Genomic DNA, 25,372 nt, shown 5'->3' with positions numbered 1-25,372 from the left:
AATGGAAAAACCGAGGATTGTGTAGGTCTGTTTATTCATTCCTTTCTTCTTCATGCAGAGACAGAGACCACCACCTGAAGACGTTTAAATCGGTGTTACCAGCCAGTAAACTGGTGGACTGGCTTGTCTCACAGGTAGGAAGACATAAAACACTTATACACCTGTGGAGAGGCAACAATCTTCCATTTCAAAAACACACACACACACACACACACACACACACAGACAGACAGACCCTCAGATGTCTTGTAGCTCATGACTGTGTGGTTACTCAACTGGTAATGTCATAGATTTGTGTATAAACCTCCAAAAATAGGGCTTTTATAGAGGACAGAGGAGCGTTTAAAATTCTAGGTTCAGGGGTGCATGTGGTATTATTTAACTGTCTCTCTCTCTCTCTCTCTCTCTCTCTCTCTCTCATATACACACTGTATTTCTCTGTTTTCTCCTCTCCTTTCTCTTACTTTCTTTCTCTTTCTCTCTCTGTTGTGTAAACATCTCTCAGGGAGACTGTTCTACCCGTGAGGATGCCGTCACATTTGGGGTCGGCCTGTGCAACAACGGCTTCATGCACCACGGTAAAGTCTATTTGTCGTGACTCACGATATTTAGTTTATGGGAGCGTGATGTTTACAAAGTGTCAATGGATCGCAAATATGGAATCAAATCTCAGCGTTTTGTTGATCTTGAGCCTGGAGGGCGATGATATCAGAAGGATTTCACCAGATGAGGCAGGATCCATCTTAAAATCAACAACATTGCTAGATTTGGCAGTAGTAGTAAAGCTGGGCTTCGAGTTGAAAGTTTGAAAAGAAATTGAGAGTGAAGAAAAAAAGCAACATGGAAATGTGTGTGTACATGATTCCAGACTGACCTGCTGATTTTGCCATAAACAGAATTTGCAATGAGCCTTGGCTTGGCTTGTTTGCTATTGCAACACTTCTGGTGTCTGGGGCCAGAGAGTGAACCGTGGCCATGTTTTTGTGTGTTAAAGGGTCTTAAATTAGAGCAGCTGTGAGCCAGATTATCTTAAAAGTGTGCTGAGGATGTTATTTACGTCGGATGTTATTTACGTCATTTATTTATTTAATCTCTTTGGTTAATCTCATTTCAGGTTACTAGGAAATTTTGGTGTGCTGATATTAATACAATTTTACAGCAGTTTAGTGGAAATAAATTGATTATGCTGCTACTGAATCGGGGGCTTTTTAGCTTTCCTGTAAGATTCTTGATGAACCCCTTAGGCTGTAAGCCTGGCTGAGGGCCAAAGTGTCCGCATGTCTGTTAGCAGATGTATCCAGCTGTTAGAACAGTATCAGCAAATTGGAGTGGAACAAAAGTGTTAAAAAAAAAAAAAATAGACACAACATAAGTAAAGGACGATGCACACACACTTCCTGTTAAATCAGCACTACTTGTTCTGACGTCCAGTCACAAAACAAACTCTTGATGTTTAGCTAGGAAACGCTGTGCAGCACCAGAACAGTTTGTCTCTCCAAACACTTCCTGCGAACACGGCTGTCACTTTCAGTTTTTGGGAAAAAAAATCCTACGTGGCAGGTTTTCCTCAAACAGCACAGCTCTTGCTGTTTAAGACCGATGGAAAATAAATACAGCCGAGCGTCATAAGTCATCAGCCCAGGCCCGAGCTGAAGCAACACTGAGACCTATTCACTATCATGTGATTTGAATGCTAATAAATGAACGGCCTTGCTGTTTATGTGCTGCCTCAGGTTTTGCATCATAAAGGCTCACAGGACTGTATAAAAAATACATAAGCAAATTCACAGTGTCGGTTAAACAGCCGATCACACAGAGTCCACTCCTCAGCCTTTACAAAATCAACTCATGTCATTTCTAAAAGAGTTTTTTCATTGTTGATCAGTCAGAAAGCTAAATAAATGAAATGTAAGGGTCTGGTAATAATGAGAGCAAGCTTTTTCTTCCTTATACTTCAACATTCAGTACTGTGCAAAAGAGCAAAACAATGCCCATGCATAGAAATCCTCTCAAGCATAGATTTTATTCAAATTTTATTTGAATAGCTCATTTAGCAACATACACTGTCATAATGTCAGCTCTACAGAAATGTAGGATCCTAAATTTTACAATTAAATATAGCAGCCAGAGGTGACAGTGCAAGAAAAAAAATACTCAGTGAGATGATATGAGGAAGAAACCTGTAGAGGAACTGGACTCAAAAAGGGAACCCATCCTCATTTGAGTGAAGATTTATAAGAACTAAGTAGTAAGAAACTAAACTAAGCCAATATTTGATGTAGTAGCACTTTGCTTTAAAAAAACAAACAAACACATTAGTAGTCTCAGGTACACTTTACTGAGTTTTATGAAGAAACCCGGGAGCCTTTTCTTGTGCTTTTCTTGTCTGAGAAGTGGTCTGTTACACAATATGTTGCTTTGTTTATTGCCATTTTACAATCTTTTTTTTCTATAGCATGTGATTTATTGTTAGAAAGGCAATGTTTGGAACATTTCAGCATGGTTCCCTGAACTGAAGGAAAATAAAAACAGAAAAAAACACTCGCTTGTAATGGAAGGTAGTTGTTGGGCTGGTCAGTATACGTTAACCTGGTTTTCGCTCTTTGTTGTGCTACATTGGGTGCTAATGGCCATTAGTATATTTAGTATTTAGGTCAATTCTGACTCAAGTGCTTTTTTAGATATCACCTGACTAGAGAAACAACATAAAGACAAAAGGGCATCTTAACTTTACTTTAACTTAACCTCAGTGCATCTTTATACAGATTCTGTACTGTACTTGAGTGCTAAACATGATTCCTTTAAAAGTTTTGATGAGAGCGCTGTCTCATATGCCAGACCAAAAAAAATAGTCGCTGTTCATTTGGTTTGAGATACGATGCATGTGAAAGTCATAGCTTATGACTGACCTCATTTTCATCCTCATCAAACTCTCATCCGGATAGAAAGCTTTCATCATAACATAAAGCTGATCAGTTGACGCTTTATCCTAAGACAGATGTATTCAAACTCCCCCCGACCCCCACCCCACGAGGCCTCACGATTTTGAGAACTTGAGAACTCAAAACATTCTGCATTTACCTTGTCAGAAATGTTTTAAGCCAAAGCATTACTAGCATGAGTTGTGGAGAAGGGCAGGGCTTCAAGACCTCTTTTTTGGCACATTTTGAAGCACACTCCAGATGCGGAAAATATAAAGGTTGGCAGGTCTGATACAGACTTTTAAATATTTATTTTTGGTATTTTCAGTTACCCCTCACCTGCAACCCTTTGAGTTTGAGTACCTCAGCACTAAAAGGACACATGGACACAAAACCTGCCAGCAAAATGGCCTCCACTGCAGAACACTGTTAGTCCAGAGCCAGCTTTATATGCTCCATCACCCATCCTAACACATAGATAAAGAAATAAAACACGTTATTGTACGCTTATATTTTCTAGCCGCTCACCATGTGCACTTTGACTCTCCAAATGTCATATTGTCTCCTGTCACTGAAAAGAAAGATTTCTTTTGCAGATTTATATCTGCAGTAATCTGCTACAGACAATTCCTTTAATAACTGTTTCTGTTTCCAGCTCTTTGCTCATCTTCTTTGCTTGTTTCTTTTTTGTAGTCCTGGAAAAGAGTGAGTTCAAGGACGAATCTCAGTTCTTCCGTTTCCATGCTGATGAGGAGACAGAAGGCACTAGCACTAAAACCAAGCAGCTTCGCAACGACTTTAAGCTCATTGAGAACATCATGGCGAAGTCCCTAGTGGTGAGTCTGATCATCCCTGATTATCACACAAACACTGAGATGATTGAATGTGTGAATAGAAGGATCCTCTCACCCAGACATCGACCACATCGATATCTCCTCTGTGTGAGCTCAGGGCCAGAGCGGATCCTCTTCATCCACTAATAATCACCATGACCTTTACACACTGCTCTTTCATCCTCTTAACATAGGAACAGCGCAGAAGATGATTAAACGCATCAAACTCTATTTGGAGTATTTACCGGTCATCAAAAGCAAACACGTTCATTATGACCCTCAGAATGAATTGGATTCAGCAGGACGTGCTTATAAAATAAATACGAAACAGAAAATAAGTCCAATTTAATACTAAAATTCACATTTCCTGTTTGTTGAACATCTGCCAAGCACTTAAGTTATTTCTCCTTCAACTTGAGTCCTGGGTTTGTCTCTTGAGGTCACAGTGCTTACCCTTGCTTTTGATATCTGCAGATTCATCCAGGAGAGGAAGACTACGGATTTGAGATTGAGGAGAAGAACAAGGCCATCATGGTGAAAAGTATAACCAGGGGCTCCCATGCTGAGGTGAGGGTACAAACTGGATTTTTGTAAAACACTTATCCATCCATACTATATGTATGTTAAAAGCAAGCGCAGATGCTGTGCTTACGTGTAAAACGTCTCTCCATGCTGACAGAAATGCTCGCACTGCAGCAAACATGACACACTCGAAAACTCATTACATTGAGCCAAGTGTGTCTGGATGTGAAGAGAAGCATTTAGTGAAAACACTACCAGAACGAGCAGGCACTTTTGGGACGTGTCGGAGTTAAACGGCTGGTTATCATTAGTTTCACTGTAGATCAGTGATTGCATCAATCTCAATGGGATATTCCTCTTAAACAGAATTCATGTTGTAGATCATTTTTTGGTAAATATTAGCCAGATCAGGTGGACAAACCACTATGTTTTCAGGACCTGGCTATTAGAATTATTTATTTATTTATTTATATTTATTTATTTATTTAAATTCATAGTAGTCGAAACAGCCAGAGAAAATTAAATCATACTTTTTTTTTGCAAAACAAACTAGTTTTCTTTTTGTAAGTTTACGTTGTACTGCACTGCTGTATCTATAGCACATGCTTCCCAATCCCACCACCTGCTGCACTACAAACATCAGCTAAGTATCTGGCTCGCTGTAGAACATTCTTGTTTGTTGAATCACCGTGTACGGATGACAGACGATATTTTCAGAATCAAGAGCTTAATAAAGGGCCGAACTTCTGCTAGCACAGTATGTCACATTGCCAGTAAACATAGAGAGAAAATACACCAGCCAGACACAAATTATACATTTTCTATGTAATGTAAAGAGAAAGCACAGCAGCTTATATCACAAACAGCTTGGTAAGGTCGTAACCATGATGGGGCCACAAACATCCTAAACTTTAGAAGGAGAGGATAAGCCTAGCGAGTTGTCCCCTCCACAGCCATTCATACTAATTTGTTTCCATGTGTTTTTATATTTCATTAGCACATTTCAGCCTAGTCTGTTATGTTTCTGCCAAAGCAAAATCATGAGACTGAACAGCACACTGGAGCGTTTACATGTTTGTTTTTCCACAAACCATCCAACTTTGCTTTTATTTGACCCCTTACAAGCAGAACTAATATGAATTTCCTCATAGGAAGAACCCTTTTCTGTATAAACATGCATCTTGATTCAGGTTTGCATGCGATTATTCTTGGGATGTGTTATAAATATAAATTACCCACATTTTAGCATTAAATAGAAGTTTATTATGATTGACTTTAAATGGAGGGGCACGGTGGCTTAGTAGTTAGCAGGTTGTTTGCCTCTGTACTGTGAACAGAATACCTAATCTGGAGGTTTTCTCCAGTTTCCTTGCATTGTAGGCTGATTGACATGTCTAGTGTGTGATTCTGCCCTGTGATGGGTTGGCACCCTTCCAGGGTGTTCCATACCCAGTGCCCCAAGTCTCCTAGGATAGGCTTCAGGCTGCACTTGACAGCGGTTGGATCAGCGGTACAGAAAATGGATGGATGACAGGACCCTAATAGTTTTATCACAATTTAAGTGAATCCATTAAGGTTTTTATTCCTATTGAGCAAACAGTCTGATTACTAATACAACATATTCTTAAATATTTAGTCTGCATGTCATTCTAGCAACAATATTTTCATTCATTGGACTAATATTCTTGCTAGTCTGACATCTGTGCACATCTGTGTGCATCGCGCTGTTTCAGATTTGCTTCTTAGTCACACCAATAGCTTGTTCACAGGGAAGCTAATCCTAGATCTGCGTTTGAGCATCATTAAGAACACCAGCATCATCTGGAGGTTGTGCTCTGCGTGTTTCTCTAACACAGAAGGTTTATTCCGGCTTTGTTTCTGTCCTCACACCTACGTCAGTTGCCTCTCAGATGCTCAGGCAGTCAGTCAGGGTGCAGGTCACGCTTTCTTAATTCACTCCCTCTCCAGAGTCTTGCTCTCACTTCAGATAGTGGAGAGAAAATTAGGCATGCCTCATCACATTCTCCTCTGAGTCCCGACGCCTCGCTCAGTTTTTTCCTTCATATCGAGAAGCACATTGAGATGAAGCCTGTGCTCACAGTGATGCTGAGTTACAAAAATAGAAGCCATATTTTTTATTCGGAAGCAACCCATTCAATATTTTTAACTAAACCATCTTTTGTAGCTGGTCTAAAATGGTTTTATTGACAAATACAGAAGTTACTCATTGAGTTGTCTTAAGTCCAGGCTTGAATATGTATTAGTGTCATCAAAAATCAAACTCAAATGAGTAGTAATACAAACAACTACTCGAGTAAGAGTAAGTCCAGAAGTATCAAGAGAAAGCTCTAATGCAGCACTAGTCAGTAAATCACATCAGATTAACATTTCAGAATAAGCAGTATGAGATAATATCAATTGATTGAGTGATTTAGTCTTAAACAATTTATTTCACATCATACATAAAGGAGCCTACAACAGGAGGTCTGACATTTTTTGCTTCCATTTAAGTGTAAAAATATCAACAGAGTCCCATAGTACAGATTTATTTACAAAATAGATAAAGGAATATTAGGAAATTGGAATATTATGAATGGTTTTTAATAGGTATAATAAAATCTTGGAGTATTTTGTTACTGAATTATTCACACATTTTCTAAAAATTGTCTTGAGATTTAAGTTGATATTATTAATGGGACTCAAGCTAAACACAGTCAGTTGGCTAAGAACTCAGCAATACATATTCTATGTTGCACTTTAAGAACCGTGATCTTCTATGTTGAGCAATCTCAACATAGAACATGCTAGCAAGGCCAAGTGGCTAGTCTAAGCAGTTAGAAGGATCAGAGACACAACCTTAAATTTACCACATGTTTTCTCTAGCTTGTATTTTCCCGTGTTTTAGGAGCATGAGGTGGCATTTTGCTCAAAACCTTTTCTTTTCTAGTCTGGAGGGACATTACTGTCGAAAATCCAGTTCAGAGTCAAATATATTATAGAATAGGTTGTAGAACATAACACAATAACAACATCAATAAAATATCTTTTGTAATGACTAGAGTGTGCTGGTATAAATGGGCTTGCAGGGCAAAGCCTTTTGTTTCTTTGAAAATAACACAATAAAATCTACAACAGCATTGTTCACACTAGCAAGTGACACAGCAACAGGCAACCATTCATTTTTTTGGATGTGCTGTGATACACAGAAAATGTGTCATTTTCTGTGTAAGAGCTGTGATTTTAGCAACAGTGCTAAGAAACAAAGCAAAACTGAATGTGACATTTCAACTGAGATTTATAACAAATAAAATAAAGCTGGGAAGGAAGTAGCAAAGATCATGCTACTGTTTCTGGTGAGTGGACCCAGACAGCTTGCTTGAAATATTTGCCAATGAAGCCTAGCATGTACCATATAAATCAAACGTATACCACTAAATCAAAAGTGATGTGTTGAGTTGATTGTAGATTAGACATTTTGTTTGCTACATTTACTACAAGGCAAACCATGAGACTTGTTACATGTGACTAGTTAGTATGAAAGAATTGTAACAGATCATTAGCAATGACCGAAAAGACATGTTTGAAACACATTTCAGTTAAAGGTATTTTTCGTAGCATAAACATTCCCATAATCTGAAGCTGTCCCATCCAGTCATCCTCTCATCCTCCAGTGTGCCTGTCTCCTCTTTCATCTCTTTCTATCCTAGAACGTAACAAGGCCTCTGTCTGTCCTCTGCTGATCAGTCAAAGAGCGAAACTCTGGCAGGACCAGGGGTAAAATAGACCCCAGTCAGAAAGACTGGAATAAGAGCGCTAGGGTCAGGAATACTAAACACTTCTGTGCAGAAGGAAGGGATTTGTTTCCACAAGCAGAGCACAGTCACAGTGACCCTGTGTGTGTGAGAGAGGACATAGAGGCTTGCATTATCCAGCATCACAGCTGTATAATTAAATAGCCCTTATTTTAGTGCTTTCACTCTGGCACCTGACATAAAGTCCTATTCAATGTGAAAATTAAGGGCTGGATTCTTAGTGGAAAGAGATCCATCTCTCTTTTTTTTTCATTGTAATTTGATGCAAAAAGAAGAAAAAAAAAATCATAATATTGTAAAATTTTGTTACTTGTTCTTGGCCCTCGCTAAGAATGTAAATGAGTTTTCTTCAGCCGGTTCTAAATGTATTCTTTATTACTTGTGGTTACAGCTCAGTAATGTGTGCTCACTTCTGCCTTGTAGATGGCAGGGTTGCAGGCAGGAAGGAAGATCTACTCCATTAACGAAGACCTGGTATTCCTGAGGCCCTTCTCTGAGGTGGAGATGATGATCAACCAGTCTTTCTGCATACGCCGTTCTCTCAGGCTGCTGGTTGCCACCAAAAACAAAGAGTGAGTCTCTCTTTAAAGCCATAACCCGATATATTCACAATACATACATTGTTTACATCTGTTCTGGTTCAAGCACTTAGACTAAAATGATGGAGTTGCTACTAGTATTACAGCTCTGGGACATAAACACTACAGACGTGTTTATTGGGAAGTATTTGGAGTTGTTTTGTATATGTAAAGGAGCACTTTTCTGCCTAAGGGTCATTATAACTGTAATGAAAACACTGACCGCCCTTCCTCTTTTCTGCACTCCCACTGTTCAAACTATGAATGACACGCACAGGGGTTATGTTTAATTTTGCTGTGGAGCTTCACATGACTACTTTTGACTAGCGCAACAGACTTTGAACAGATGAGACATCTGTTTAGAACTTGCATTTACTTTCTGAATGAATGCATACGCATCTTTCTGTTTATCTTTCAACATTACATTTTTTCAGTGCCAGATTTTCTAAATAGTTAACTTAAATTTATTTGACTCTCATTGAACTAGGTGCATTTGTTTTTTATATGTTGATCAGATCTGTTACGGTATTTTTGCGAGTGAACTGCTTTGCTGGATCCACATCTGGATCACAGGCCAAGGGCATAGAGGCTGGACAGCTCCTGGTCTAATATACTGCTTTTCACGCAAACATGGACAAAGCATGATACCACTTTTTCTTTTCTGATATCCATATTGAAATCTTGAGTTTCAGCCGTTACTGATCCTAGTGTGATATTGTTTTCTTTAGAAATGACTAAGTTTTGTGTGTGTGTACCATAAGGGAAAAATAAGGTTAGAAGATAAGAACAAATAAGTGCTAGTTAAGTATATTTTTTTTATTTATTATTTTTTCCTTAGACAGTTGAAGTGGCAGAGCTTAACAGCTTTGCTTCAGGTAATTTCAGGGCCAGAAAAGTGGCAACAGAACAAAGCCTGAAATTAAGAAATTTGTTGGTTTTATTGCCTTTTTGGAAAATTGCTAATGTACAAACTAAAGGTTTCTGAAATAGATCAGGGATTGTGGATTTCAGTAGAACAGTGTAATATGGTACCCAAATGATCTTCAGTTATCTATAAAGCATATGGGAATAGACAATTTTACTGCAGTTTGAAGTAAAGCAATATGGGAATTTCCTACAAAATACTAAAGAAATGTCTGATGGACTCAGGATGTTCTTCTCTTTGTCTGTGAAATGAAGGCTCGTGAAGATTCCAGACTGTCAAGATGGCCTGTCATTCAAACTGCGTGGAGCCTGTCCTCCATATGTGCATGCAGTGAAAAAAGGTGAGCTGTGTGTGTGTGTTTTTAGAAACCATTACTAATACACACACACTTGATGTGTTTGATATCTGAAGGCGCATTGTGATGATTTTTTTCCCTATGAATATTTGACCTCTCTTGCTTTTCATATTCTTTTTCCCTCGGCCTGCTCTAATTAAACAATTTCAAAGTCAGTTCCAAATGAATCTTCTAAGGAGACTAGTGATTTCCCTGAGTATTAATTTAATCAGATCCTTTCACACAAAGCCTTTTCATTTCCTCAAAAGTAGGAATGTAATTGCCTTTCACCCTCTAACCTGTCAAACAGATGTGTCTGCACTAAACTAAGCACTGAATGGAAAACAAAAATGGTTTCATAACAGAGACTGCAGTACTCTGTGATAAACATCTGGACCACTAAAAATAACACTGCCACACGATCAGGCGTGAATCCCAAACTATGTTAAACATGCAGTGATTTCGAAAGGCATTTACAGCATAGGTAGAGATTTATAGTAGCTTGATGATGGATTTTATGATGGAAAATGCCTCAGCATGTTACACGTATACTGCAGCTCTGCTTTATAGACTACGCTCATATATACATCTAGCCAAGGGTAGAAATTAAATGTGCAATATTTTCTTTGCAATAAAAGTGAACATGTAATTCAAGGCAATCATGTTTTCATATAAATACGGGGTTTTTACTGGGTGTAAGTTTACCCAGTGCAGGAGATGTGTTTGAGGAAGGCGTGTCTGAGGATAGTTCATGTATTATTACATACTGGCTTGCCGTATTGAGGCTTCACTCGTCTCGATGGTGTTTCTTTTCAGACTGGTTTGCAGTCTCTGGCTTTTGTGTTTAGGCTGCCACGGGCTTTATAATTCCCCAGTCTCAACAGTGTGTGCCTTTTTTTTTATTATTATTATTATACTCTGGATCTACTTGAGTCAAAATAGATCTGAATTGTTTTGCTGTTACACTCTGCCGTATCCGTAAGGAAGAAAAACAAAAAATAATAAAAAAAAAAATGAGTACAGTAAAAAAGAGCAGATATTCCTTGCTGGTCTTGTTCTAGGATGTCTTAATTTACATCACTTGATTGTGTGTGTGTGTGTGTGTGTGTGTGTGTAGGGTCAGAGGCCGCAGCAGCAGGCCTGCAGCCCGGCCAGTGCGTGCTCAAAGTAAACGGCGCCAACATGAGCCAGAGCAGCTATGAGGAGGTGCTGGAGCACTTCAGCAGTCATCAGCCTGAACAGGATGAGAAGAAGGAGGTAAGATCCGCCGGCCGTTGCAGATAATTACGTTTAAAGTTCAGTGTGAAAGTTTGTATACCCTTAGGGCAAACTGAACAAGACGGAGAACTTCAGTTTATACCAACAAGACGTTTAGTCTGAACATCACAGATGCTTTTTTTTTGTTTGTTTTAAATCACTAGGACATATGAAGATTCTTTCAGTTGTAATAGTTCAGTCACCACACCTCTGTAGCCCAGCCTTGTTCTTCGTTCTGCTTGATATATTTGTTATCATACAGATGTTATAAGACATTCTTTAATTCTGCTTTTATTCTTTAGAACTGAAAGGGCCACAGGTCAACTATTTTCACTTATTTTGGCTCATATTTCAGAATGTTTTTTAGTTTAGTAATAGGATTAACACATACATTTGTACTATTCAACATTTTTAGTATATTTGTTGCTACATCTCTGTCTGTTCAAGTCAATATTTATTTTTTCTCTATATTAAAAAGTGCAAATCTTCGATTTCTAGCTGTTTTTTCTTGTTGGATTAGATTGTCTATACACGGATTTATACTACAACAGATTTATCACTGTCACTGTCTTCATACTGATTAATGCAGGCTTGCAGTCAGTGGGTGTACCGTGTGTATGACGACGTGGAGGAACAGGCGTTCAGATCGTGCCTCACTGAGAACGGTTCAGATGCAGAGGAAAACGGCTGTGCTAATGGAACAGGTACTGTGGTTTCTCGGGCTGTGGCGGTTGTGGCAGTTGTGGTTAGATGGGTGTGTGTTTTGGTTAAGTGATCTGTAGTGATACTCATCAAGTCAAACTGATGGCTAGTATAAACGAAACTGTGTGGAGTTTTGCATGTTCTTCCTGTGACCATGTGGATTTCCTCCAGGTTTTCTGACTTCCTTTTAACTCCTAAAAACATGCAGGTAAACTGGCTGTAGTAAATTGCCCCTGAGAATGAGTGAATGAGTGTGTGTATATAGCGTGGATGGGACACCTGCCCATGTGCAAAGTGTTTTAGGCATCAGCTCCGAATCCATCCTGACTAAGATTAAGCTGTTAATGAAGATGAATAAATAATATTTCACATTCTGTCCTTGTTGATTTGACATTGTAGTTAGAGGTCTGCAATATTTGTCCCTGTCTGGAGATGTCCCACTGGTTAATATGATGGTGGATAACGTGCACCTGGAACATGGGGTTGTATACGAGTACGTGAGCTCAGCCGGGATCAAGCATCATGTTCTGGAGAAGATGGTGGAGCCAAAGGGCTGCTTCAGTCTCACAGCAAAGGTTATTACGTCATAAAAATCAGACTTGGTCATTTGGATGTCTAGAGGATTACTCTGTCCAGTGAGAATTTACCCTGTTTGCTCTGTTTCAGATATTAGAGGCCTTTTCTAAAGAAGACAACCATTTTGTGACGAGCTGCAGTCAGCTGATCGCTCAGAGCGAGCGTGTCGTATCGATGCCGCAATATGAGTTCAGAAATATCTGCGACACCAAACTGGAGAGTATACGCAAACGTATCTGCAGCTACCAACAGGTGTGTGTACGGAAAACCCCATCTTATCTGTATGTCCTTTCTCAAAAGTTTACACCCCCTCATTTGTTCCATCCTCAGTTTGCAGATGAGCTGCAGAATAAAGGCTCGCCTATGTTTAAGCAAGCTAGCACTAAACCTCACGCCCTGGGGTGCATGGACTTTGTGCCCACTAATTGCCACCTGAACCTGATGCAGGTTTCATGTCCCAAGAACAGCACATCAGCCGGGCGTGCCTTCAGCATCCGCTTCGGGCGCAAGAATTCCTTTTTTGGCCTTGATCCAGACCAAGGTTGGTGTTCACTTGAGAAACTTGATACTCCAGTTTTGTCACTTCTCATACTTGTTTCAAAAATGGTTCCAGCGTTGTGAAATTTCCATAAGCTTGTTTGGGGTAAAATGGCTAAAAATTGCATTGTTATCATACGGTGCATTTACATGGACACTTGTAATCCGATTGTAACAGGACTAGAAGCACAATCAGATTAAAAAAGTGTCATGTAAACACGTCAATTGGATGGAATTTGCCACATCCGTTTAAAATTTCAATTGGATGGTGAGGGGTGGTTTAAACTATTTTTAGTCCGATCGAGAGGACATGTAAACACTTAATCGGATGGAATATGTTCCTGGAAAGTTCTGCGCATGTGCAATGACGCAAGAATGACGTATGTTGTACGGATGTTGCCGTAGGTAAAACGGCGGGAATCCTGTTTTCGTGGACTGTGCGCATGTCAAAAGATCTAATCCGATTCTAATCATGTGTCATGTAAACGCGCATAACAATCTGATTACTTTATAAATATATAGACTGTATTTTGTAGAATTACTAAAAAAAACGCGACTCTATTTTTCTGCAGATTTCCCCATAAAAAATGCATCTTACCTCATAGCTGCTAAGACAATTAGCTAGATTGCATCCCTGACACAAGGATTCCATTGAACAAAAGTCCCCTTGATAATAGTTAAACATCATGAAATAATAATTAAAGAATACAGTTTAAACCACAAGGGGCTTGTAAATTTCATGCCCTGCTGTAATGACTATTCCCACAGCAAATCAGAGCCTTTCTAAAGCTCTCAGTTTGAAATTGCTTCCATCAACCTTCCATTACGACTCCATTAGGCCCTGCTGAGTGCTTCTCAGTGATGTCAGCTCACCTCGTCCCAGAGGAGCACGCTCTCCCATTTCCTGCACCTTAAAGCAAAGGATTTGTTTTCATATTGTTCACGACTTGATGTTTGGCCTTTAGCTTAAATGGTTGATTCGGCCCATAAAGTCCAAGCTAAATAGTACCACATGTATTGTGTTCACTTTATTTCAGTGCTTTGTTGTTTTTTACTTCTATGTGTAATGTACATTGTATACCCCCGCTAAGAAATAATTCATAATCCGTTATAGTGTCAGGTTATCGTGACTTACTTACTGTATTCATATACGCTTGCAGCGTATTAATGCCGCGTTATGTCTGGCTTTTGTTTGTTACTGCACCTGCCACTAGACGTGGTTGCGTCTACATGGAACTGCACCAGTTGTGTTGTTATGACTCCTCTGTGAGATTGTTTGGTTCAAGTGTTTCTCTTCACATGTGCTCAGCATTTGTGACACAGTCAGAGACACTCCAAATTCTTCTGAAGATGGAGCTCATTGTGATTACTGCATGGATCAGGAGCTTTTCCAGACTGTGTGACTCTGCATTGTGTAATATTTTTTTAGGTCAAAGGGCTTAAGTGTCACATGCGTTATCAGAGCTTGGAGTTGAATTAGTAAATATAAAATCTAGTATTGCTCTGAGAAGAAAGCCACTGGCATTACTGTGTATTCAGAAAGGGTTCATAATGTTTAGGAATTTCACCTTTTACTTATCTCTCCATCTGCCCTTTTTTTCCCTCTGCATTTAATGTCATTTTCTTTTTACACTTCCTTTACTTACATTTGTGGCCACTACACAAAGCTCTTCAAAACACTTGGTATATATGTGACTAGTGGTATTAAAATAATATTTAATAATCCGCCTCAGTTCCATTTTTAAGCAGCTTTTATGAAGGTAATTTGAATTTAAAAAGTAAAACTTTTATACTAATGTGTACTTTAAGCATGGTAATGTTAAGGGCACCTTGCTTTAATCTTTGCTGTTTCTTCAAATCATCACCATAAGTCTAATCTTTGGGGGAAATGGTGGCTTAGTGGTTAGCAACTTTGCCTCACACCTCCACCCTACAGTGTGTGTGTGTGTGTGTGTGGAGTTTGCAGGTTTTCTGGTTTCTCTGGGTACTCTGGTTTCCTCACCAAAGACATGCACTGATTGGCATCTCCAAATGATCTGTAGAGTGTGTGTGTGTGAGATTGTACGCTCCGATAGGTTAGCACCCTGTCCAGCATGTCCCCCATCTTGTGCTCGGAGTCCCCTCGAATAGGTTCCAGGTTCCTTGTAATCCTGTGTAAGATAAGTGGTCCTTATCTCTACCTTTTCCCCTTATTCAGCCAATCTGAACCCCATGTCCCACACGGTCCACTGTGTGACGAGCATGGCCGCCCCATCCTGGAGCTGCACGGGTCTGGATGACGAGGAGGTGGAGGGAGTAGATGGAGGTGTCGAGGCATGCAGGAGGCGCACACGTGGTGAAGGAGGCCTCAGTTTTCTTCTCAAACAGGAGGACACTGAGAGCCAGGACAACTACATCTACCTTTATAACCGGCTGGACATCGCGGTCAGGGAGATGAAGCTCTATGTGAATCAGATTGATGTGTAAGTCTGAAAGCTGATTATGGTTTGTATGAATTGAATCTACAATATGTCTACAATACTCTTACACTTTAGGGGAAAAAACAGTATCAAAACAGGAACATATTTGTTCCTCTGTTTCTAGTTTTCTTATCAGTTTTCTATAAAAAACCATATAAACCTTTATTACTAGTCTGGAAATATATAACCCACATATTTAAAAAAATATTTTTTCGCATTAAAATAGTTTTTCCTTTGCTCAGAAGCAACAATAATCACATTAAAAAAAAATATTATACAAGTGTTCATCTGAAGCGTGTGTTCAGTTTTAATTCTGATCTATTCGTCCAAAAACTAGATTTGTAGTCTGTGTGAAAATTACAAAGTAAAAATGTCAGCAGTCAACCAGCAAAGATTGACACAGATATCTATTGGTTTTTAAAACATCTTTAATCACAGATGTATATATTACAGATTTTTTTATATATATATTTTTTTTTCTCCATGTATGTACATGCTTTCTCTCTCTCTCTCTCTCTCTCTCTCTCTCTCTCTCTCTCTCTCTCTCTCATTCTTTCTCACTCTCTGTATGTGGGGAAAATCTCCTTTATCAAATAGCATGTTTTAACATCGGGGTGTGTCTCCACCACACCAGAGACCAGCGAGTCCCACCAGCCACAGCTCTGTTCTACTTCTCCTTCCTACATCAGGAAGCCTTTTCTAAAAGTCTAAAAATATTTATGGGCAGGGCAGAACCAGCCAAGGCTGAAGCCATAACACACTAAAGAGAAGGAGACACCATTTCCCTGCCTCTCCCTTTTGTCACTTTTTTTTCCCCCTCTCAAGTATTTCGATAGCACATTGAAATAATTGCTGTGGGTGTGTGGCTCACACATAAAAAAGAAAAAAGAGCAGAAACACCTAAACGTGTTATTAACTCTAGCTCTAAAAGTTCGCTTTCCACATTTTCCTTGAGCTACAGTATGATATTGCGATTGATATATTACCTAGTAATTAGAATCAACATGGAGCTGCTTATGTTTTTCTAACATGCTTGTGTGTGTGTGTTTTTTGTCTATAATATGTGGCTGTAGGCTCCTGTCCTCCATCACTGGTCCAATCCAGCCTCAGAGCTCTGAGCCTCCGTCATACGACAGTGTGCCTTCTACTTCTCCTGGGCACGAGGAGGCCATTCAGAGCAAAAGAGTGTGCTTCAAAGTGAATGAGGATGATCAGGAGGATTCTGGACATGACACCATGAGTTACAGAGACTCTTACAGGTGAGATAACAAAGTATCACGAGGATTCAGGATGTCAGAAGGGTTTACTGCACAAAAAGTGTAGATTTGCGCTTGGTTTTAATTGCTTTAGCTTACTAAAGCTGAGTAGAGTACTTCATAACATGACCAAATTACTAAGGAAGATAATAATATTAGTCATAAACAACATCAAGGTGATAAGATTGCTAGCTAATGGTTCCGTTCAGCATAAGCACAATAACAGGATGCTGCAACACACTTTCAGAATTCTTTTAAGCCTGAAAATGCCAGCGATTTCTGAAGCACAATCTACACAGCCGATTATATAGCTATAGGTTTTGTTAGTATGTTTTGTTACTGTCCAGCCTTGCATCCACTGAGCCAATGTTTTCCTCTATAAAATCATCTATGTTAGCTTTTGCTGACCTTAATGTAATAAAGATTGATTGGGAAAAGGCTGAGAGAGCTCAGAAGTCATGAACTTATCAAGAGATGTGTGTCTGTGTAAGGAAGCAATGAATTAACTAAAACTAGGTGAGCAAATTTTACATTTTTTTAAGGAGAACATGGCTGAATGTAACTGCATAAAATAAAATTTTAGTCCATATTTAACAAACACTTAACCTGCAAAACAGCTACACTGCAAATCTTTACACTTAAGTACTTAATTCCACTGAAAGCAAATAAACCATAAAATCTTGTTTAATAAAGTTCAAGCTGATTGTAAACAGCAGACTAAAGCATGTGCGCTGTGTATCAGCGGAGCCGATCCCCTCAGGTGGGTAATGCTCTCTGCACTACACACCACGTGGCTACTCCTCCTGTGGAACAGATGTTTTTTTAAACACGTTTTGCTCCAGCAATTTCAGCTCACATTGTGCATCACGTGTGGAGATGCTCCATTACTCTGCTCCATGGCTAAAACCTCACGTCATCTTCGTTCCCCTCAGCATCGTTGCTCATGTGGGGTATTTGTAATTTTGCGGATGCTGGTTTTGCGCAGGGTCTTGCTCACACTGACCACTAACAGCATGCTGACTACAGTAGCTCTAAATGACTGGCTGCATATACACGCTCTTCCATTATACAGCCACCCACCATTAAAGCCTGATACCTTCTGAGTGGGTGATCTCATACATTACACCCCCCCTCACATTACCGAGAAATTACATCAGCTTTTGGGGCTATCTGTGGAAAAAAAAAAACACTTTGCTTATTTTTTAATCTGGTTTCATGCATGAATCGAATGTGTGAGATTCAAGACTCCTACAGTATCTCATTTTCACTTTAGTGCTTGCTCTCTCTCTCTCTCTCTCTCTCCCTCTCTCTCCCTCTCTCTCTCTCTCTCTCTCTCTCTTTCTCTCTCACTTATTTCCATCTGCTGTATGTTTCACTCCCTCATGTGAGAGAATAAGTGTTAAGACATGGCTAAGTGTGCTCATTCTTGGCTAAAGTGTTTGTGCAGTAATCATGTCCTCTGCTCCCCCAGACAGATCTCACGCAAACCTATCCATTATCAGACTGTCCACATGCATTTAATGACACTTTCACGAGCCCCACTGGTTATGTGTATTCAGCCAATATGACATTTGTGTTAACATAGCCCCAGGGCATGTTCTGTCCATGGATCTCTAGATCATGGTAATGGTGGTCTGGGGTTCAATTCAGGTGAATCAACATGTCTTGGAGCTTCCAGTGTCTTGATTTCCAGTGGTGGGAATAAAGGATGCTGTTACTGCAAAAGAGACAGATTGCTTCCTTGACATGTGAAGTGAAAATTTATTCAGAAAGTGTGTTTGTTTATAAGTGATACTCTTTGACTGAACGTCCAATGTCAAAGTGACTGACCAGTAAAACTAATTAAATAATAATAATAATTATTATTATTATTATTATTAAAAGGCTAATAAAGACCTCCATAATGGAGGAAATAAAAAATAGAGGATCTTATGCAAATTTTAAGAATAGGAACACAAATGACCCAGACAGGAAATGTGATGTATAAAATCTGTCTATATTAATCAAGAGTTTAGAAATGTTTCAGTTTTGTGTGAGAATAAACAAATTCCAGAACTGATTCTTGGTAGAGACTCAAGAACTAAGTCCCATTGTCAAGACGCCTGGCTGAAAAAGTTCAGCTTGGAGAAATCTTACTTTATTTCAATATTCATTTAATTATCTATTTTGTTTCATTCATTCATTCATTCATTCATTCATTCATTCATTCATTTATTAATGAATTAATTTATTTTATTTTATTAACTGTAGATGCAGTTACATTCATGCAAACCAGCATTAAATAAAATACAGAATTAGTACCCATTTATAAATATAGTTTTTTAAGCAGGTTTGGCAACTGAGAAAACATATGATGGTGAATGATGTGATGCGTGAACATGTTTCTGTGTGTTTCAGTGAGTGCAACAGTAACCGAGACTCTGTGCTGTCCTACACGAGTGTACGAAGCAACAGCTCTTATCTAGGGAGTGATGAGATGGGCTCAGGTACCTTTGAGACACCTTTGAAACTTTTTTAATAGCTTCTGCTTGAGTTTGTGTCCTAATCCTGTGTGTATCAATGACATGTAGGAGATGAGTTGCCATGTGACATGCAGATTCCCCTGGACAAACAGGACAAACTTCATGGGTGTCTGGAGCATCTTTTCAATCAAGTATGTGTGTAGAATCATATGTTAGCCTGATATATCCAAATATGCCTTCTTTATTAACCACATCTTCACAGAACTCACTTTGGCTTTTGATCTTCTTACTTCTTCTTATCTGTTCTGTTTCTTTTCTCTGTCTGCCCGTGACGCTCACTCAGTCCATCCTTCCTTCCTCTCCTTTCTTCTCTCACATTACAACACGCTTCCTCAGATAACCGTGTCCACCTCTTCTTACCTCCCTATATTAACCTTTGATCTCTGCCCTTTACCCCTGGACAAAGACTTCTCCAGATTTGCAGCAGGCTGTACTGAAGGGAGGATTCATTGTGGTGCTGTGTGTTTTTCCCCGTTCAGGTTGACTCTATCAACAGCCTCCTGAAAGGGCCGGTCATGAGCAAGGCATGCGAGGAAACCAAGCATTTCCACCCTGACCACACTCAGCCAGGTACGGCCCAGTGTGGGGCAAACACTAGTGTGTGTGCTATGTTTGGAAAAGTGTTTAGGGTGTGTGTGTTTGTGGTCAGTCATTACCACGTTCCGAACTCTCACAAGACAACACATCTTTTCTCTGTCTCATTTTATAGACTGTGAGCTTGTTTGGGTTTGTTTGTCTGTCACACACACACACACACACACACATCTGTGTATTTGCAGTGCTAGAGCGGGGTCATAATTGAAACCATCTTTACAATAGAAGCCTATGAGGACATTAAATGCTTTTGTCTTGACTCAAATAAGACACGCATGTGTGTCTGCACACATGGGTTTCTGCCAGGAATCGCAGACAAGAGAGCCTCTTCCTTCTGCCACACACACACACATACAAACACACACTCTTTCATTTGAGCTTGAATAGCCCTCATTATGACCATGTGTCACACCTATGTGGGGGCAGAATTCCGCCACGCAGACGACTGGACAGCACGATGCAGATACATCTTGCACAAAAACATCCAGGAGGACCCTTGGAACCTACCCAGCTCCATCAAAAACCTAGTGGACAGTCTGCATCGCTTCGTAGAGGGTGTGTTCACAGCATCTTTTAGTTTCTTCGTTGTGTAATCTTTCTATATAATTTCTTTGCACAATCAAATTATAATTTCTTTATAATTTGAACAATTTCTAATTGGTTGATTTTATTTTATGTGTTTCAGATGGAAGGAATCAGCTTTTGTTGGCCTTGCTGAAGTGCACAGGTAAGGGCATAATAATATATAGAGTTGATTTGGAAAATTATTGGCACCCTTTGGCCAACATTTCCATTTACCATCTCCAATTATGGAAGTATTTTCTTTTCTCTAATAAAATCATTCTCCAAATTACATAATTTCTCTAAATTACAGACAAAAATTCAGTGTCCAGGAAAGGTTTATGAAACTATTGATTGTGCCAATAATATTAAAAGCAGTGTTTTTCCCCTTTGAGAAAAGCTTATGTTTGGGGGAAAAGTGCTGAAATAAGCTATACAATACCCTCATATTACTGTTTATGAAGGGTGGCCAATACTTCTGGATTTTACTGTAGATTAATATATTATTATATAGGAATACTTTCACTTCCTGTACCTTTTCAACAATGGGGTGAATTATGTAACGTTTCTGCCCCGTATCAGGGCTGTGTATAAAACCTCTGTAGTTTGTGCTACATAATGGTTAAATGATTTTCCAGCAGCACTAAGGGTGTGTGCTTAGATATTTGATTGTTTTATTGGCATTCCACCACCATTCCTAAGTGTGTGTGTGTGTTGGGGGGGCAGTCTGTGTGAGCATGTGAGTGAAAGTTCAGGAGGTTGAAAGCAAGAAGAAATCTAGAGTGAGAGAAGTATTGAAAGTAGAGAGAGAGAGAGAGACAGAGAGAAAGAGAGAGTGAGAGAGTTTGTCTCCTGGGCCCTGTGGTGGGAGGCATATGGAAGCTGTTGAGAGAGTGTGAGGGAATCTGATCTTGCGACTGCTCCTTATTGCTCTCCACAAACACACTCTTGCCAGGACCTGCTCCTGCTCCTGCTCTTACCCCATCCCAACCCTGCACTGCACCACTGTGTGTGTGTTTGTGTGTGTGTGTGTGTGTGTGTGGAGTGTGTCTTCCGCTTTGAGAGCATTTGGCCCTTTTTCAGCATAACGCTATCACCTCTGCCAAGGGCTCTGAATTAATACTCCACTTGCTCAGAGCAGCTTCCAGAAGAACAAAGTTAATACACAACCAAAACAATATTGTATAATCAATGTGCTCAGTGTTTATATGTTGAATGACTCAAAAGCCAGGTCTTGAAATCCTTCATATGATATCATTGTCTAAAGTTCTAGACGGCTGATTCTCTGCAGGAGCTGGAGGAGTAAATAGGGAGCTATTACTTTCTCTCCGTCAGCCATTCTAATCCGTCTTGTTACTATCTTTTGCTCTGTCTTTTCTAAGGCCTCTGTCACAGCCAGCTGTTACAAGTCGTCTCTATCTCTTTATATTTCTCTCTCTCTCTCTCTCTCTCTCTCTCTCTGTGCGTCTCTCTCTCTCTCTCTCTCTCTCAGACACAGAGTTGCAGTTGCGTCGGGATGCGATTTTTTGCCAGGCCCTCGTGGGTGCACTGTGCACACTTGCCGAACAAGTGTTCTGGGCGCTAAACCTTCGCTTCAACAACAACGCTGAATATGAGGACGACTGCAAGGAGGTCAGCCACAAATGGCTGGAGCAGATCTCGGCAATCGGAGTGCTCTTCAACTTCCAGTCCACTCTCTCACCGCACGTGGTGAGCCACACCACCCAGATCCACACCATGGCTCCAAATCATGTGTAAAATCTTTCCCTGTTCTGTAAAGCCAGGACACCTGATTTAACAGAGGATGTGCTCGACAAACGAGCACATCCTCTTTAATAGGGTTTTCTTTTGCCAAACAATAACAAGACTAAAACAAGCTTTTGAAAAAAAAGGCCTGGTGGCTGATATCATCAGTGTTGCTTAAAATATTTAGTCTGCTCCATTCTGTTTCTTTCCATGACAGAGAGAGGAGCGCACCATGCTAGAAGACACAAAAGCGGCTCTGCAGGATCTGGATAAAGTCACCGTGCTCTTCCGGCCACTGGAGAACGAATGCCTGGTTGCAAGTAAGTTTCTTTTGATACCATCTAACAGACACCTTGCATGCTGATCTGCATTGTATACAATACCAGTACAGAGCATTTTCTTAGCTGTGTTTATATATAAAGTGTGGTAAGACTTTACTAAAGTATCTTAAGGGTTACACAGGGTCACGTCTGAACTGTCTGAGGCTACTTTGATGATAATGTAATGGCACACTATAACTTTTAGCTCTATAGACCTAGATAACAATCCCATCGAAAAAATATGCTTTTGAAGTCACAGTTTCAGTGACAGTGTACATTTGCGCTATTTATAAATAATCAGAATGATGTGTTTCTCTGTAGAGAACAGCTGCAGGAGTCCACAGTAGTGTTACGACTCCAAATCCCTTCCCTTTAAAAACGCCTCTCCCTCAAACAAACACACACACACACACACACACACACACACCCTCCAGATGTCCCTTTCAGGAATGTCAACATGGTTAGGAGAGATAGAGATAGCGCAGTCTCTTTATCTCAAAGCCTCTGTTTTTGTTGGGCGAAAGAAAAAGGATTTTGTAATCGAGTCAGTGTTTCCTGCTAAGGTGCAGAATTTCACTCCTTTGTGTTCCCCGTTGCTTTGGAATTTTAATACAGGAGGTTGTTATTATATACATACGTACTTTTTCTCTGTATACTAACTACCAAATTATGAATTCTTATATTTAAAAGAGGAAAAAAATTGAACACGCTTGGAAACGCACTTGAAATAGACACTAATACAAAAATTTCTTCTGTTTCTTTGTCTCTGCCTCTTCATTTCTCCTTCATCCTTTCATCATATCTGTCCTCAGACACGCCGGTGCATTATCAAGTTGAAGGCAGTCGGCAGGCAATCCGTGTCACGCTTTACCTGGACAGCTGTCATTTCAGCGAGCTTCCCACGCGTCTGCAGAATGGAGGCAGCCTCAAGCTGCACTCAGCTCTTTTCACCAGAGGTGTGTACATAATTGAGTTCAGTTTAAAGTACCGCTTCATCATTCGGCTCGATTTGGGAGTTTCCTCTGTGAAGGAGGTTTGTTTGCACCCTCTAAACTGTCTTGTTTCTGTCTGACTCTTCAGTTTTGATAAGTACATGTGAATTGCTACTAAACCATGAGCTGGTTGCTCTATGAAAACATTCTGGTTATTTTATGAATCTTGGTTTCCATCTAGTGGTTTTCAGAGCATACTGCAGGAAATGAAAGACTGCTGCTCTCTACCACCACCCCATATACACTGTATATATATTTGTATACATACACTGTATATATCTTTGTGCTTCACAAAGGTAAAAGAGAGATATGTGTGTGTTTTCGATTTCTTCTCAGCATTGGAAAGGCCGGAAGGAGTATCAGCTCAGGACTTTGTTGCCATGGAAGAGTTTCAGCAGCGGATCAACGCTGTGTCACTGGAAAAAGTCAAGTTCTATTACCGGAGACTCAGGTAGAGTTAGACACACACTGTAGTGCTATGGATGTCTAAGCTGGTTTGCACACTGGGCACATTTGCTGTGGTCTGAAATTGAGTGTGATTGTCCCCGGCGTCCCTTACAGCATTGGTCTTGATTTGATCGAACCCCAGTGCATTTGCATACATTTTTCATCTTCACAAATGTGCATAGAGAACACAACATGACTTTTTTGCTATTGTGGTGCAACAAGACACCTCACCTCTTCTGTGTACCACAACATACCACTCATGGTACGCGTGTTGTGGAAACTAATGATGTCATCATCAGCTAAAACACATGCGCAGGTTACTTTATTTCCTAAACAAGTGCAGACCTGAGGATGAGTTTCATTCGTATTGACAGGAATTGCTGGCACTGTCTCGGGGTTGCTAACACTGTGTGTTTCCATGTCCACATGACCAATTCTTTGTACACACTGTGCTCTGATTTAGACTAAACCACCAGTGTGAAAGCTTCCTAAGTGATATTATTATTATTATTATTATTATTTCTAATTTTTACTAACAAGATGGTGGAAATTTGCCATCAAGTGCTGTCAAAGTTAAAGCTTGGCTTACAGTTAGTTTGATGTCAATTTTATGCTGTGATTCTTATAGAAAAAGGTTGTTGTTGTATTTCAAGCATTTATGTAAATGATATACCATCACTGATAACCCTTTGAACCTTTTTTGCAGGGCTTTCTATTTAGAGAAATCCAATTTATCCTCCGACTCAAATTCAACCGCTATGAAAATAGATCATGTAAGTAAATCCTACAGGAATGTTTGATCACTTCTCTGGTGTGTCTGTTTTGTTTGAGGTGACAACAATTCTTCAGCAATGCACTGTTTGCCTTCTTGCCTGGAGTGTCCTTGAGCTCCAGTTCAGATTTTATGGCATTATCAAGGCCGAAAATCTGAAATGAATGGCTAGAGCAGCCCCATGTGGCCACCTCAGGCAAGATCAGCTAGACTCATTTTTCTTTACCTGTTTTTCCCCTGGTGCAGCTTCTTCGTCCCCTCAACACCCTGGATGACCTGTGCAGGCTCATGCAGACCTACATGAACGTGAAGCCTAGTGCGGTGGGCCACCCATCCGGTGTCAGTGTACTGCTGGTGTCCTCTGAGCTATGCAACCGCCTGGGAGCCTGCCAGATCAGCATGTGTGCTACTGGCATTCAGAGGTAGCTGCCACTTAATCAGAATTAGGTTTATTGGCCATATATGTTTTTGCACACACAAGGAATTTGGTACCGGCTGTTGCTGACCCCCAAAAGATCAGACATAAAATAATGACCATATACATTTAATTTACAGACAATGTACAGAGTATGAGACAGGTAAGAAATGTATATACAGTGCGATTGCAACAAAACACCCAGCTTGTCCTGTTCATTGTTTTTAGTTATTTTAGTCGAACAATGAAACACAAAATTGTGATTCTGCATTTTTAACCTTCGCAGGATGG

General features: G+C 39.9%; 1 protein-coding gene across 1 annotated transcript in view; it reads left to right on the top strand.

Annotated features, from left to right (window-relative positions):
• Window positions 1-25,372, top strand: part of prex1 (phosphatidylinositol-3,4,5-trisphosphate-dependent Rac exchange factor 1) — an 83,298-nt gene that overhangs the window by 51,875 nt on the left and 6,051 nt on the right. The window contains exons 14-37 of the mRNA XM_058389611.1: window positions 59-134; window positions 506-578; window positions 3,615-3,757; window positions 4,229-4,321; window positions 8,512-8,660; window positions 9,846-9,931; window positions 11,043-11,182; window positions 11,772-11,886; window positions 12,284-12,459; window positions 12,551-12,712; window positions 12,791-13,001; window positions 15,195-15,459; window positions 16,530-16,715; window positions 19,110-19,198; window positions 19,283-19,365; window positions 19,714-19,804; window positions 20,255-20,383; window positions 20,514-20,555; window positions 21,882-22,099; window positions 22,353-22,455; window positions 23,268-23,411; window positions 23,784-23,898; window positions 24,601-24,667; window positions 24,913-25,088. Of these exons, the coding sequence (XP_058245594.1) occupies window positions 59-134; window positions 506-578; window positions 3,615-3,757; window positions 4,229-4,321; window positions 8,512-8,660; window positions 9,846-9,931; window positions 11,043-11,182; window positions 11,772-11,886; window positions 12,284-12,459; window positions 12,551-12,712; window positions 12,791-13,001; window positions 15,195-15,459; window positions 16,530-16,715; window positions 19,110-19,198; window positions 19,283-19,365; window positions 19,714-19,804; window positions 20,255-20,383; window positions 20,514-20,555; window positions 21,882-22,099; window positions 22,353-22,455; window positions 23,268-23,411; window positions 23,784-23,898; window positions 24,601-24,667; window positions 24,913-25,088 (3,132 nt within the window). The remainder of the gene's footprint in view (window positions 1-58; window positions 135-505; window positions 579-3,614; window positions 3,758-4,228; window positions 4,322-8,511; window positions 8,661-9,845; window positions 9,932-11,042; window positions 11,183-11,771; window positions 11,887-12,283; window positions 12,460-12,550; window positions 12,713-12,790; window positions 13,002-15,194; window positions 15,460-16,529; window positions 16,716-19,109; window positions 19,199-19,282; window positions 19,366-19,713; window positions 19,805-20,254; window positions 20,384-20,513; window positions 20,556-21,881; window positions 22,100-22,352; window positions 22,456-23,267; window positions 23,412-23,783; window positions 23,899-24,600; window positions 24,668-24,912; window positions 25,089-25,372) is intronic.

This window comes from Hemibagrus wyckioides, linkage group LG05 (genome assembly GCF_019097595.1).
Source record: "Hemibagrus wyckioides isolate EC202008001 linkage group LG05, SWU_Hwy_1.0, whole genome shotgun sequence".
NCBI lineage: Eukaryota > Metazoa > Chordata > Actinopteri > Siluriformes > Bagridae > Hemibagrus > Hemibagrus wyckioides.
Note: the sequence above shows the minus strand (reverse complement) of the source record. Positions and strands in the feature narration are given on the sequence as shown.